Source organism: Gymnogyps californianus, chromosome 14, assembly GCF_018139145.2.
Source record: "Gymnogyps californianus isolate 813 chromosome 14, ASM1813914v2, whole genome shotgun sequence".
Classification (NCBI taxonomy): Eukaryota; Metazoa; Chordata; class Aves; order Accipitriformes; family Cathartidae; genus Gymnogyps; species Gymnogyps californianus.
Window position 1 is genome coordinate 17435098 of NC_059484.1, and position 14647 is coordinate 17449744.

The 14647-nt window shown below is 40.1% G+C and overlaps 1 protein-coding gene across 1 annotated transcript in view; it reads left to right on the top strand.

Annotated features, from left to right (window-relative positions):
• TRPC7 (transient receptor potential cation channel subfamily C member 7) overlaps positions 1-14647 on the top strand; it is a 112069-nt gene that overhangs the window by 40041 nt on the left and 57381 nt on the right. Inside the window, exon 2 of the mRNA XM_050905336.1 lies at positions 11-788. Coding sequence (XP_050761293.1) covers positions 11-788 — 778 coding nt within the window. The remainder of the gene's footprint in view (positions 1-10; positions 789-14647) is intronic.

The window sequence follows — 14647 nt, forward strand, 5'->3', positions numbered from 1 at the left end:
TTTTCTGCAGGTTGAGAAACAGCAATTACAAAAACATGCATCGAAGGCACACAACCCTTCGGGAGAAGGGCCGGAGGCAGGCCATCCGGGGCCCAGCCTACATGTTCAATGAGAAAGGCACCAGCCTGACTGCAGAAGAGGAACGCTTTCTCGATTCTGCAGAATATGGCAACATTCCTGTTGTGCGAAAAATGCTGGAGGAATCCAAAACCTTGAACTTTAATTGCGTTGATTATATGGGACAAAATGCCCTTCAGTTAGCTGTAGGGAATGAGCATCTGGAAGTGACAGAGCTCCTCCTCAAAAAGGAGAATCTCGCTCGAGTTGGAGATGCACTTTTGTTAGCCATCAGTAAAGGATATGTGCGCATTGTAGAAGCAATATTGAACCATCCAGCCTTTGCACAAGGACAGCGTCTCACACTCAGCCCCCTTGAGCAGGAACTGAGAGATGATGATTTTTATGCTTACGATGAAGATGGAACTCGGTTCTCCCACGACATTACCCCTATCATACTTGCTGCCCACTGCCAGGAGTATGAAATTGTTCACATCTTACTTCTAAAAGGCGCGCGGATTGAAAGGCCACATGACTATTTTTGCAAGTGCAATGAGTGTATTGAGAAGCAGAGGAAAGATTCCTTTAGTCACTCTCGATCGAGAATGAATGCCTACAAAGGATTAGCGAGTGCTGCTTATTTGTCTCTTTCCAGTGAAGACCCTGTCCTTACCGCTTTAGAGCTAAGCAATGAATTGGCCAGACTAGCCAACATTGAAACTGAATTTAAGGTAATTTACCACTGTGCCTTTTTCCTTGGGCTGAATGTATTCAGGGTACTGTATGTTTTACGGGTTTGATAAAGTCTTGGTTTGCCGTGTGAGGCGGGGGGGGGGGGGACCAGAAGCTACAGAAACTGCCAGATGTGTTAACTACACATTGATTCAGAGCACTGTGCATTCTCCAGTTAATAAATATTTGTAACTGAATATTGCATATTATAGCAGAGACATTCTTACTCGGAGTTTTTATGTTGCACACTGTGATTGCTTAGAATCTCTAGTTTGCAGTAGGAATAAAAATTAGATTATTACAAAAATGGAGACTCCTTTTTTGTAAGAAAGGTAAGTCTTTTTAATTGAGCAATCTATTTTAGAGGCAGAGCTCTAGAGGTTGGTTTAATGGCTTAAGAATCCAGTACATCTAGTTCTGTTACAATGATAAAAGGTATAAATTAAGCAATTTTGGTTCTCTGTAAAATAATTGAAATTGCATTGCTTCTTAATGGTTTGGTACTGCATCTGTATATGATGAATTTCATGAAAAAGGAGGAGAGAAAAGATCAAGAGATTGTTATAAGTTTATCATCATGCCAAACATAACAGTGGAACTTGCAGAACTCTCTTACAAGTTATTCAAGATTTCCATTATCATAATGAGTTTGTAAACGTCCAGTGTCATTTGCATTATTTCTCTAAGTCATTTACATGACATAAATAGCATTGTCTCCCTTTCTAAAATAAATTAGTTATGAAAAAACTAATTTTCAGTGGCTCAGTCATCAACATAAGACTGTTTTCTGAGTTATGACTGTTGTGCAGCTACAATCACGATCAGTGACACTGGGGTAATAAAATCTACGTTGTGAGTAAACTGGGGTAGGATGCCTGCCAGGAATCCATTATTTTTAATTTAGAAAACTATTCAAGTGGTAAAGCATCCATTTCAGGATTTGTAGCTATATGCGCTCCAATTTAAAAGTGAGAAGAAAGAACGTTCTCAGGCTGCTGCCTTTGAAACAGTGTAGTAAGTCTCTAACAGGAAAAAATACCCAAACCACTGAGCTCTTTTGGCAATAAAATTAGGGCAAAAATCTTGCAAACTCTTTCTACCCGTGTGAATCAGAATTGCAAGGACACAATTTAAAAGGGAGTTTTTACTTGAATGGCATTCAGACCTAGTAAAGCAACCTCGTTGGGTTCAGTGAATCTGGCTGCTTGAGTGAGGGTTACTTTAGTGTGAAAGCTCTGTGGGCTCACACCCAGAGTTAACAACATTAATATCTCATTAATGTCTCAGCTTCTTTTCAGTAGAAGAATATATATTGTGTGGCGCATGAGCAGCCTCAGTATTGCATGCCTGTCAGTTCTGATAAGTGTCTTGCTGCAGAAAAGTAAATCTATTTCTACCAGAATCCCTCCTTTTTTTCATAGAGCTGCCAACGTGGTCTAGACTGGCACTGGCAGGTAAAAGAATCCTCCAGGAACAAACAAGCAGTCAAATGTTAAATAGTCTCATGGTGGTTGTATCTCCCCAGCATTGGCAAATGGATGCGAGTAAATCAATACCAGAAAAACCATTAGAAACCCTTTGCCAAATTACTGTATTCCCAGGAAGGCTTTCCAATTTCATTGTCTTGTTGGAAGGTTCTGTGCAACACACATCTACGTATGTTAGTGAAGTACCTCAGAAGTACCCACACCACTAGTTTACTTCACAGTTGTCACATTCCTTTAGTATATTAATGCTTCCAGAAATAAGAAACTTATCAAGATTACAATGTATTCTTACTATAGAAAAAAATCAGATGTATGTATTTATGCAAAAATATTTATTCTTATTAACATAATCAGTGTGATGTGGAATAGGGTATTAATAAAACAGGGTTTTTTTCACAGAAAATGACATTTTGAGAATTCATTTCTAGAAAAAAATGCGATTGCTGAAAATGTACTTAAGAAGCCCACAAATAATGAAAATTTATGAAATCAGACAAGATCCAGAGGACTTTTTTTTGTGCCTAAAATACCTTCCTAGAATTTTTAATTTTTATTGCTAAAGTTCTGTAATTACAATTGGTGCTCAACAGATTTTTAAAATTATCACTTGGGATTATTTCAGAAGTTATTTATATGCAATCTTAGCGATACAGTTTTCAGGAGGTACAAAAAGTCCTTGAAATGGAAGGACACGAGTAAGATTTTAATAATATAGGTGGACAAATAGTAATTAAGTAATCTGAAGAAACTCCTAGCATGAGATAATTAAAATATAAATGCAGTGCCTCTCACCTGCTGCTTGCTGCCCTAAATCTCTTATGCAATAGCACCACTCAGCACATCAGACTGAGGAGCCAGTACATGCACTATGTTTTTAGAGAACATCAAATTTTTTAGGCGAGTTGCCTCTTTGTACAGATATGAAAGGTGAAACAAAACAGCCACGTGAACCACTTTAAAGGAGAAAAGTTGCCTTAGCTGTGGTTGGCCACAGTTTGAGAGAGACTTCGGTGAAGATTACTAGATGAAAATCATTTTATCCATTCTTTTTCACAGCGGCAGAAGCTGAATAGGTTGTTCTCACCCTAAATTGCTAAGATTCAGTCATACACTGCAGTTCTTATGAAATGCCTTTGCATAAGCATTGCACATCACAAAGTAGTATGGGAGTGTTATTAAGGTGAAAATGGGAGTCTGGACATATGCTAGATGACACTGCTGGCCTTTAGCAGCCTTTCTATTGACCGATCAATAGGTCTTTAGCAGCAAGAGTAGATGTTCTGGCTATCAGTCTGGAGTGGATATATTGCCTTATCGAACTCCTTTCTTGATGTGTTGATTTTGGCTCAAAAGCAACGTCAAGATAGTCAGCTACTATGTCTCTTGCCACATGCTGAAAAGAATAATAGCAGTGGAGACTTGGAGCTGGAAGAAAGAGGGAAGCTGTCAGAGCCGATCAATGCCGATGGTTTTACTAGAGCAGATACTCTATTGGGGTAAATCAGTGCCTTTTTACTGAAGCTTAGATGAGGCCACAGAAGATGAGGATCTGTCCCATTATTTAGAACAGGACAAACGTATAGTTTAGATCAATGTTGTTGTGCCATTATTTCAAGGAAATGTCAGCTTTTGCAATGCTTATTGAAGAGGAGGAAAAAAACTGAAGTGGAATAATCTTACATTCACAGAGAAGTCATTTTGTTTTTTCCCTTAATTTTTCTAGTGTCAAAATCTTGCAAAAAAGTTTTCCTATTAATGGGAGAAAACAAATCACTTTGAAAGATGTAGTCCACGAGTCTAGAAGTAAATAATCCCCCTTCCCCAAAACAAGATGAAAAATACTGAGCGGGTTGTTTCTACTGAAGATACCAGCAATGTGACTGCATTAAATGTCCTGGCAATTAGCCTAGAAATGGGGTGGGTAGGAAACCCCTCAGAGGTGGATTCTTGAAATTTCAGAAAAGAGAGAAGTAAATGTCAGAGTCACTGTGTACATTTGCAGGTCCTTATGCAATGACACCCTTCCGTAGTGGAGGCAGCCCAAGTTGAAAAAACAACCTTAATTCAGTGCTTTGCCATTTTTGTATATCCCATTTGAAAGCTCAAAATTAAGAACCAGTTCATGACTTTCTCATTCTTTCCAGTTTTCATTTTGTGTTTAAAAAAAAAAAGACTCAACATCCACTGGAGCAAGGGCAATACAGATTGGGGGCCTGATTTAGTCCACTGGATTAGGCCCTTGGTCTGTATTGCCTTTGGAAAGAGAGAGAAAGAGAGGGGAGCCTTCCTCCTTGTGTGGCCTAGAAGGTTCCTAGCGACCATGCTTCTGCAGACCGTAGGCACAACTGGGTAGGAAACTGAGGGGTTTATTTCAATTAAAAATCAAAAGTAAAATTAAAACAGAAATATAGGACAAAGTTGATGTGCTTTGTAGTTTTCTATGAAGGGTGGAAAACGGCCATTAGGCTAGTGATTAAAATACGAAGCTGTTTTGAGGGAGAAAACACATAATGTCAACCTAGCAGAGCTAGGATCCCTTTAGTCCACACAGGGAGGAAGACTCCCCTCTCTTTCTCTCTCTTTTACTCAAATTGAAAAAAATTTGTGTACACTCCCATTTCTTTCAAAGTTGGCAGACCCTGGGCCTGAGTCATAAAGCAAATAATCCTTCTCTCATCTACCAGTGTATTCTGTTTGTTTTGCTCATGTAAGTAAGCTTGATGTCACTTCCAGTGTGAATAACACAGCCAGGATTTGTCCATATAAACAAGTCATCACCCATGAGCCAGGCTGATGAGAATTGCTCTCTTTGGTCAAGAGAAATCGATCTTCCCCATGTCACCTTGGCGTGAAACAATATGCAGATGTCTTCACAGTTACCAGCTGTCCACAGCCAGGTGACTCATTTTGAAGACTGAAATATTAAAAGCAGAGTCAACAGAATCATTTTTATATGTCCATCGAACCCCTTAAGAGATTACATTTCTAGCAAACAGCCTGCAGGAAATGTCCTTGCAACTGTCTTTAACAGCAGTATTAGGCTTACTATTACTATCCACGTCCTGGAAGCAGCGAGTGAAACACAGAAAAATATCTCTGTTTACTTTTTTTAGAGCTGTGACTGTGCACTCCTGTTTCTGGTGAGATCCCACTCTACACCCGGGTCTGTTTTACAGCCTTGCATGCTCTCAAATTCGACTACATGCTTGTGTATGTCAGGAAACGTCCTTGTGATGAAGACAATCAGCCAATTCATTCCATTTAGCAATCCAGACAAATTAAATTATAGAATCGCAAAGGAGGCTACGAAAAGATCTCACCAACCATAAGTGGTAAATAAGATCTCAGCTCCTGTTGATTAAAATGTTACCGAAAGCATGATCCAAACCACCACCTGGAAGACATATGGTGCGTGGTCTTTGTTTACTACTCCTACCAACATTGTCAGTTCCTTTACTACAGCGTACCATGTTTTGTTTCTACATTATATGCCTCTTGCTGTCACTTTTCTTTTAACTGTTGTCCTTTCTCTAAAAAATGTGGGGATCCAAAAGCAGACCCTAGCTGTGAGCCTGCTCTTGTGTGCAGGTGAGCATCATGTCCAGGCTCAGAGGGCTGATGGGCTGCAACTGGCTGCTATGCTATTTGTGGGGAGCGATGGCTTGTGTGGCAGCAAGTCAAGTGTGTAGATGCCTACAGAGATGTGCCTGCTAGGAACTGCGTGTTGTTTCATTGGGGCTGCAGTAATGTAAAACAGCTGAGGCTCAAATCCCTAAATTCTCATGATGCTGAAAGAGTGGCAAAACAGCCCTGGAGCCTCAATGACTTGTATCTGTTAGGGATGATCGGGCATTCCTGCAGTACAGCTCTTGCTCCAGTAAGTCAGCCCCACTTTTTTCCTACCTAAATATAAATTGTTAACTTCATAGGATGTGCTTCGCCTAAATTTCTTAAGAGAAATGACTTTGTAAATTTTCTCAATATTTCTGGCTTTACCTCTGCAAATGAGAAATTGGGACCAGATCCTGCACTTTGCAGACGACCCTGTACTGCTGTTGCAAAGTAATAAGTGCTGACATACCTGGTTATGTCTTGCTGAGAAGCTGCAGCTTTTTAAGGTTTGTGGCTCTGCAGCATTGAAGAAGCCCTCCTAACCTCTTCATTTCTCAGGCAATCTGCAAATCCTGGGCATTGCTGAGGACAAATACATCAGAGATTGTAAACTCCTTCCTTTCCCCATATTGATTACTAAACTTGGTGAGATTTGACCTAATGAAAGAAGTCTAACTCTTCAAATACAAAATAAATAGGGGTTTTTATTTTTAAATTTGTAAGAAAATAAGAGGGGATTGTAATAAATACTGAGAAAATAAGATATAAAAATTATGTGAAGGCGTAAGAAAACCTGGAAAGAAGAGCCGACTGCAAAAGTTCAGCTCTGCTGTCTCGACTGGAAAATATTTTAGCATGAAAAATACATGCTGCACGGAGTTAAAAAAATCATTATTAGACTATTGTTTTTTTTAAATGAGTGATAAAAAAACCAGGAAAGGGCAGAAAACATTGGGAAGCAAAATAGTAGGAAGGGGAATAGCAGTGGACTTGGAAAGAGAAACATTCTTGAAAACCATCAGGCTGTAAAGCAGTAAGGCTGTGCTTAGAAACTCTGCTTCCTGCCCAAACCGAACACTCTTAGACTTGTTTGCTCTCAGGACTGACTGATCGGAGATAGCCCCTGAAACTCATCTCCCATTCGAAAAAGAGATTGTCGTGGGAACCTCCCTAATTAGCCCCATGAACACTCTTGTAAATCAATCACTTTATTTTTCTGCTCATGACCCGTTCTTCCTTGAGTGATCCTTTTATCCCTTCATAATCTCTTGCCTCAACATACTCTCTGCCAGATATCTTCCTTCTGATATGTTTGGGAACTCCTTTTGTGACTCATATTCATTATTTCAGCAAGATGCTCTTTGAGGCTTTAGTGTTTTTATCTGGCCTTTCTTTAGGTTTTCATTTAATTTTCCAGAATTTCTGTTCTTTTCTATTTTTTTCTTCCAGACAGGACTTGCGTTTTTTAAAGAGATGTTTTTTTACTTGTGCAACTCCCTTTTTTTCTGCTGCTTCACTTTGCTGGGTTTTAGGAAGAGAAGGCAGAAGGGAACTTCAGAAATCGGGCCTGGTAGGCAGAATATATTCACTCCCTTTTACTACTGTTTTTATTTTCTCCTGCACAAGTATCATCAATCTTACCTAGTTCCTGTTTTGAAAATTAAGCATCACCATTATAAATACTTTTGAGTATCTGAATGGCCGCTATTCCCAAGTGATTGTCTCTCGCACCAGGTCCTGTACACCGTTGTGACGCAACTGTTATTCCTCCTCCTGTGAGTTTTCTGACAACCACTCCAAAAAGCAGCTGCTTGGGAGTGAAAACCCCCTCTTCCCATTGTATCCCTTTCCTCTGCTACCTCTTCTGACTCTCATTGCTGAATTTCTAATTGAGGGAGCAGGGCACCGCGTCATTCAGCTTTATCCCAAATTAATGCCTGATGACACCGGTCATCAGCCTTTGAGGTGGCTGGGCCAGGACATCCCTTTCAGACCCTTTTTGTGTTGCAGTTTATGTTCTAATTAGCTTGTTCTCTGCTTCTCCTGTTGGCTCTATGCTATTTCAGTACCCTCGGCTTCTCTAAGGCAGATCCCTGCTGCCTTTGAAGCCATCTTGATATTCAAAGTCAAAAGGGTGACTCACTTTTTTATTTTTTTACCTAAATATACGTGACACCTGAGAAAGGACAAAAATGTATACATTGCTAAATGCATTTACACTGCTAGTGCATAGCCAAAAGACTTGTGGACTTCTGTAGACATGATGAAAACTGCTATTTCTAAAGATACGCTAGTAAGCTACAATCTTTTTTTCAAGTTTTTTGGATATGAACTTTTCCAGGTCGGTCTTTAATGAGAACATCATTTTTTCTTAGAGAAGGTCACGGATGTGGTTTGGTGGTTTTTAACCTTAAAAAAGAACTGTTTGTTCTCACCTAAAAGCCAATTTTCTCTACTGCCTCGAAAACATGTGCATTTAGAAGCTACGATTCTTTTTTTCAATTTTCACTTGTGCAAAGCAAATGCATAAGTAGGTGCAACCAATTACCCAACTCATAATACGGGAAAGAATCAAGTCCCAGTAAAGCAGGAAAACAAATTTCCTACTATTAAAATTTTAACTTATTTTTGGAACAAATTAAGTATTAAAATAAGAGAGGAAATTAAAAAATATCACGGAAATAGCCTGGGAGAAGGAGAATATATTTAAGCCTTGTAGTGAAATTTGTGTTTGGCTCACTGAGTGGGACTCACTCTGTACATGAGGAACTCATTCTCCATGCTGTTCTTTTTCAGAGACAAATCCACTAATAATAGATGCTACATTAAGTTTGCCTTGAGAGCTAAATTAATTAATTGCAGATACGTTTTGCACGGATGTGTAGCAGAGACTGTGGAAAATGGATGTAGAGAACCCTTCTGACCTTAAAAAAACACCAAATTTGTGACTCTTGTATTGTTCTCTTTAAATATTTATAGATCAAGAAATATCCTCTATATTTTGAGAGCTGTTATTGTAAGTACTCTTTCTATGCCTGTTCTGTGATTAAATCATTTTCTGCCTGGCACATTGCCCAAGCAAAATGGTTTTAAAATGTTGCATGAGAAGAAAATCTCCAAAGCTTTTCAGAGTGGTTTAGAACCGATGCCAAAGCTGTGACGCCTGGAGCTGTCTTGAAAAAAATACATTTGTATCTGCGAATGTGAAGGTATGTTAGCATCTGTCTGTGTCTATTCACAGTAAAGCAGAGTAGTAGACGCTGTGATTCATAGTGAAGGGTGTAACTCAGCCATCTAGAACCCAGACCTGCACCTGGAAAAAAGAAGACCATTATTCATGAAAGCTGTAACTCCAGGGACAGTACCAGCCACTGAGCAGTCGCGTAAAATTGGATCCTGGCCGCTGCCTACAAGGTCATTTAACCTACTTTATGGATGATTGAGTGACATTGTTGTTAAAATCTCCCAGCTAACTTTGATCAAAAAAGAAAAAGGAAACCTCTTTAAAAGTTGACAAAATACTTTCTGCAGGAAAATGTTCTCTTCACTTTCCCAAAGGAACAAGCCCATGTCTCTACTTTGAAAGAGTGCAGGGGAAAAAAGATTCTTTCAACACATCAGATCAGAGACAATGCATCAGTGTAAGAAAATGTAGTATTTTAACTAATGCCTTAAGGGTTTTGATCCCCTCAAAAAATTGTTTGGAGGAAACTTTTGGCACCTGGAGATGGCAAGACAGAAGCAACCCTGGAAATATTTGAATCTCTCAGCGAGTACAGCTGGGATACTTTTGTTTCCTGTGATGCTATGGCAAGTGAGACTTTCGGCAATGCCAGTTTGCACACCATCAGTGCAATGTTTATCACCCTTTACAGCTCCTTGGGAAGTAATTTCTAGTCCTACTCAGTTAAGGATGAACAGCATTGCAACTGCGGCACTTACAGCTTACTGTTTCCAGTTTGATTGCACGTAACAGCCCTGATACTAGAGCAGGATTCCAGTTTAGGTGAGCAACAGACATGACCATAAAAATATAAAATAACATGGAATCCCCTTATAATCATTAAGGGCAGACAACAGGTGGATTCACAAGCTGGGTGGGAAGGGGAGAGCAATGGAAATGGTTCACGTAACAAAGCAGCATAGCAGCTGCCTCGCCGCTGTCAAGCATTTCAGAAGCATTTTCATGTAGATAAGTTTTCAGCCAACTGATGCAACAATTTATTCAGGTAGCGAAATAAGTGCAAAACCTGGAACCAGTTGGAATTGGGCATATTTCTGTTGCTTTAAGGTCATTTTTGCTCCTGGGATTTCAGTGTTTCCTTACAAATAAGCAGCCCATCCTCCATCAAGAGTGCATTTCTGTCAAGTTGAAAAATCCCTATTAATGGATGTGGTTTTAAGGGACCTGGAGGGCAGGAGTTGGTAAGGGTGATGAGCAGAATTAACTCCCTTACGCATAAATAATCCTGGGAGGAATCTGTAGCAAAAGAGGGGAAAACCCAGCAACATTAATGTGTTTGTTCCTCCCCTGCCAGAAAAGTCTCATATTAAATTTCTGAATCTGAAGCTTCAACACTGCAGTAAATGGGTTGCACCAGGGCTGTCAGTGTGCTTTCTCTCTGCATAAATGGCTGGTGACTTCTGTTTTTCTTCCTGTTGTAGCCTGCTGTAGTGATTATATTAAGTCCAGATTTTCCATCTAGTTCTTAAACCCTGGGTATGATGAGGAATTTAGAAATTAATTTTTGTTATGTAAGGTGACTTTTATAAATCATTCTGAACTGCCAAGGCCTAGTGGCAACTAATTTTACTGAGCCATGATTTTCAGGAAATATATTTGTGTGTGTGACATCTTACATAGAGTAACTCGGAGCATATTGAACATATTTAGAGGAAAGGGTTTTAGAGTTGAGAGATCTCCTTTTCATCCTTCTTGAACCTGAACTTTTGATAGTGAATACAAGGGGAGAGTCATTTACCTTTGATACAGGCAATCTCTGAATATTTTGTAGTCAGGGTGAAGCATAATAAAGCTTGCAACATGTTAATCAGGAATGTAAGGTGTTTTGACTAAGTAGAAGGAAAAAAACAACTGACATTTTGAGATAATTTGTTGTGTGTGGAGGCGATTTGTATGAAGGTAAGGTTAAATACAGAGTTATATTAAGTTAAAGTTACTGTGATATAAAAGCAAGTGAAATAAGGATAAATTAAGTGAATATAGTGCCCGTGTGTGTTGTGGAGTCATATACACCACATATAGCTGAGTAAAGGACAGTAAGTAGCTGGTGTGAAGATTTAAGTGGCTTTTAACTGGCTTTTGGGAGCTCTTTTAGCAGAAGCAATGCTGTGATACCTGTTCCTCATCCTTTTTCTGCTTCTCGGAGACAAGGAGTTAAGAAAATTGTTTGGTTTTAGAGATGACTTTGATTTTAGGAATGAAGATGATTTGCCTGCATTGTGTTAGTCTTTTGTGTGCAAGCACTACTCTACAACAGCTTTTTGAGTACAGATGCTTAGAAGGATGAAGCTAGCAGATATAATGACTGTCACAAACCCAGCAGACAGGCAACAAATAGTTTAGAAATACTTTCAAAATGTAATTAAACATAAAAATTTCAGCTTACCACGATGTTATTAACTTCACATTTTGCATTTTGTAACAGCTTTAACATGGGAGAAAAGCCCCAGTAGCTGGCAAAATCATGGCTCATTTGACCATCATATCATCTTCAGATTTGTGGAAACCATGATTTCATCCTCACCCTTTGAAAGAAATAGGTACAATGAAGCTGGTGGACTAACCGATGGGTCTGATCCGCGTCTGACCACTGCTCATGGATTCCTCTCTTAATACATATGCGGAATAACGGATCGCATCTTGGGTTAAAAGAGATCCATCAGAGCAAACTAATCAATCAGCAGTGGTAGCAGTAGGTAGGATTTATGCTCTACCACAACCTTTCCCAAAGATCTGGGCTATCCCACAGAAATTTACCTTTGCCTCTCCAGTCTTTAAGCAATAAAGGGGAGACAAACTCCTCCGTGCCGCCTCTCGCTGTTCTGCCAGCTACCCGGCCCAGGTGCCAGGGGACTTTCTGTTCGCGCAGGCACATGGAGGCTGCTGCGGCAGAGCCGAACCGCCTGGGACTGTGCTCTGCCATGGCCCTCGCTGCCGCTCGGGAGAGGAGCAGCTCGCGTTTCTCTGCCAGGTTTGCTGCCAGCTGCTAGTAGCGTTGTGATAAATAGGGGGAATGAGTTGGCCAGTTGCCTGTGTTTAGTTAACAGTGACAGAGTGTTTTCCTTTCTTACCCACTGAGCGTACAAGACAAAATGAGTCCTGGTATTCAAAACTGGTGCACCTAGTCGATGGTAATGCAGAGAGGGCTCCTGCCACCTGCAGCTGGCTGTTTGGAAAGGAAAGACATATTGGCCCTTTCCATCCTAGTCACTGGATCCTCTGCAATGAGTACAGAGCTTGTAGGACTTTGAGCTTGCCCTTACTAGCACGCTCACAATTCATCTTAGAGAGTTTTCTCAGAGCACTTACTGATATAAAATTACATAGTAATACAATTACCCTTCCTCCTCCTCTCAGCAATAAGTGGTACCAAGAGGGGGTATACTCTAGAGTGCTAAAGACGAAGACATTTTTCAGAAAGACAAAATCAAATTATTGGAGAGGAAAACAGATGGAAAATGATGCTATTGCTATTGTAATATCAGTCCAATACAATATTGGTAAGCTTTGTGTTTAATTAGTAACACCAAATGCCCAAGCATTCCACTAATACCAGCATTGGTTTTCAGGGAATAGTTAGGAGCCGAGTGGTTTATTATGAGCAAGATGACTGGTTTCCAAAGACTGCTGCTCATTATTCACGTTGGGCAAGGACATCTACTGGAACTACAAATGAGCATAATTAGGACTATTGCTCTGAATAGAATAACAATATTAGATCAGCAGATGGGAGAATGGAGTCAGGTACGTTCATCCAAGGCACTGTAGGGAATTAATATCGTATTAATGAATGTAAACGAAGTAACACATTCTGAGGATCTCAAATCCAGCATTAAAGAGGATGCAGATGGGAAGTGATTTAGTTTATCCCTCACTGTGTTGTTAATTGTTGTTATTGTAGATAATTATAATGAACTCATCCTCACTGCGTCTAGGCAGACTATCCACGGGATTGTGGATAAACAGGAATGGTATACAAACAATTTTACATTGCCACAAAATGGTGCTAGGTACTTTAATGTCTATGTTTTTTTGGCATTTACATGATCAAAAATGGCAATTTCCTCGAATATAATTTGTTGCAGAGAACTTTACACCAGTGCAGCGTGGAAATCGCTCATTGCCAAGTGTGTCATTTCATTGTCACTATCCAAGCCCCAGGACCTGGACTTATTTCAGAACAGAGAAATGTAATTATACACTTTTTATGTTCATATTTCTGCTTAAGAAAGTGCTGCAGCATCACTTCTAAGTCTGCTTTTCTTAGAGAGAGGATGATGTCCATATGGTCAAGAGTTCTCTGCGCCAGGACTCTGCAGCTGGGACCACATTTTTCTTAAGTGCTCGGCTGCCGCTTAGGTGCTGTGGGGACCAGAATTTCATCCATTCTGATGCTTGTGACTAGTTTTCCAAGGAGCTGTTGTTGCTGGACATTGGGAACTGTGGTAGTTGGCTGTTTGAGATCTGGAAGACGTATGGTTATTTTAGTTATCGATGCAAGTTGCATCATGGCTCCCAGTTAAGCCAGCATTCACGTGCAGGCTGGATTTAGAAGGACTCTTTCTCCTGATATGCAGGTGCAGCTTGTAGCCAAAATTCCCATGAGAGATGGGACTCATAGCGCCTTTGAACATAAGTGTGTTCCTTGAGCAAGATGAAAGTGCCAAATTTAGCTCAGCTTAGGGGATAAACATAGCTGTGTTAAGCAAACAATTGCTTGAAATTTAAATCCATGATTTTCTCCCTGTTTTTCCCATCTGGTTTTCAGGAAACGTAGGGGTTTCAAGCAGCTGAGCTGAAAAGAGCCACCCAATTGAAGGAGAGCAGCTAATACATTTAACGCAAGGAAACTATCTATTCAGTCTCAAATTGTATAGCAAATATGGATCTTCCCTAGTGGAGCTTGTAACAGACAGATCAGGAATGTAATAAACATGGGAAAATGCCAGAGAGAAAAAGTATGGATGGCACGTGAAACGAGGAGCTTGGCCCAGAGGTAACTTTTGTGCTTTGATACGTCTGTCACATCAGAGCCGCAGATTTGCTGCCCGTCGTCTTGTGTGTAAGTGCTCTGTTGAAAATAATAGGTGGCAAGAAAAAGAAGTTAATCCCAGCACTGCGTTGGACCCCTGCCCTTGTGAAATGCATCTGGGGGTAAAAGAGGGATTCTTTCTGCATGACGATAAGAGTAAGGTTGAGATAAAGGTTCCTCTAATGCAAGGGGCATTTGCATTTTTAAAAATAAGAAAAGCCGTTTCTCGGTGTCATGTTCCCACACAAGGAGCAAGCAAATACTTGAAATTATTTGAGGGAGAAAAGGGAGAGGGATTTGGAGTCCTGCACTGCATCATGAGCTTGATTTTACTGCTGACATTAACAGATCCTAAACTCTTCTTCCCCAAGAGAATTAGCAGAGTATTATTTTGAAATGTGTAGCTTGTATTTAATAAAGAGAACCTGTTGACAGGACACAGGGAGACAGACCCTCTCCTTCACTGAACATCTGTATTCACTG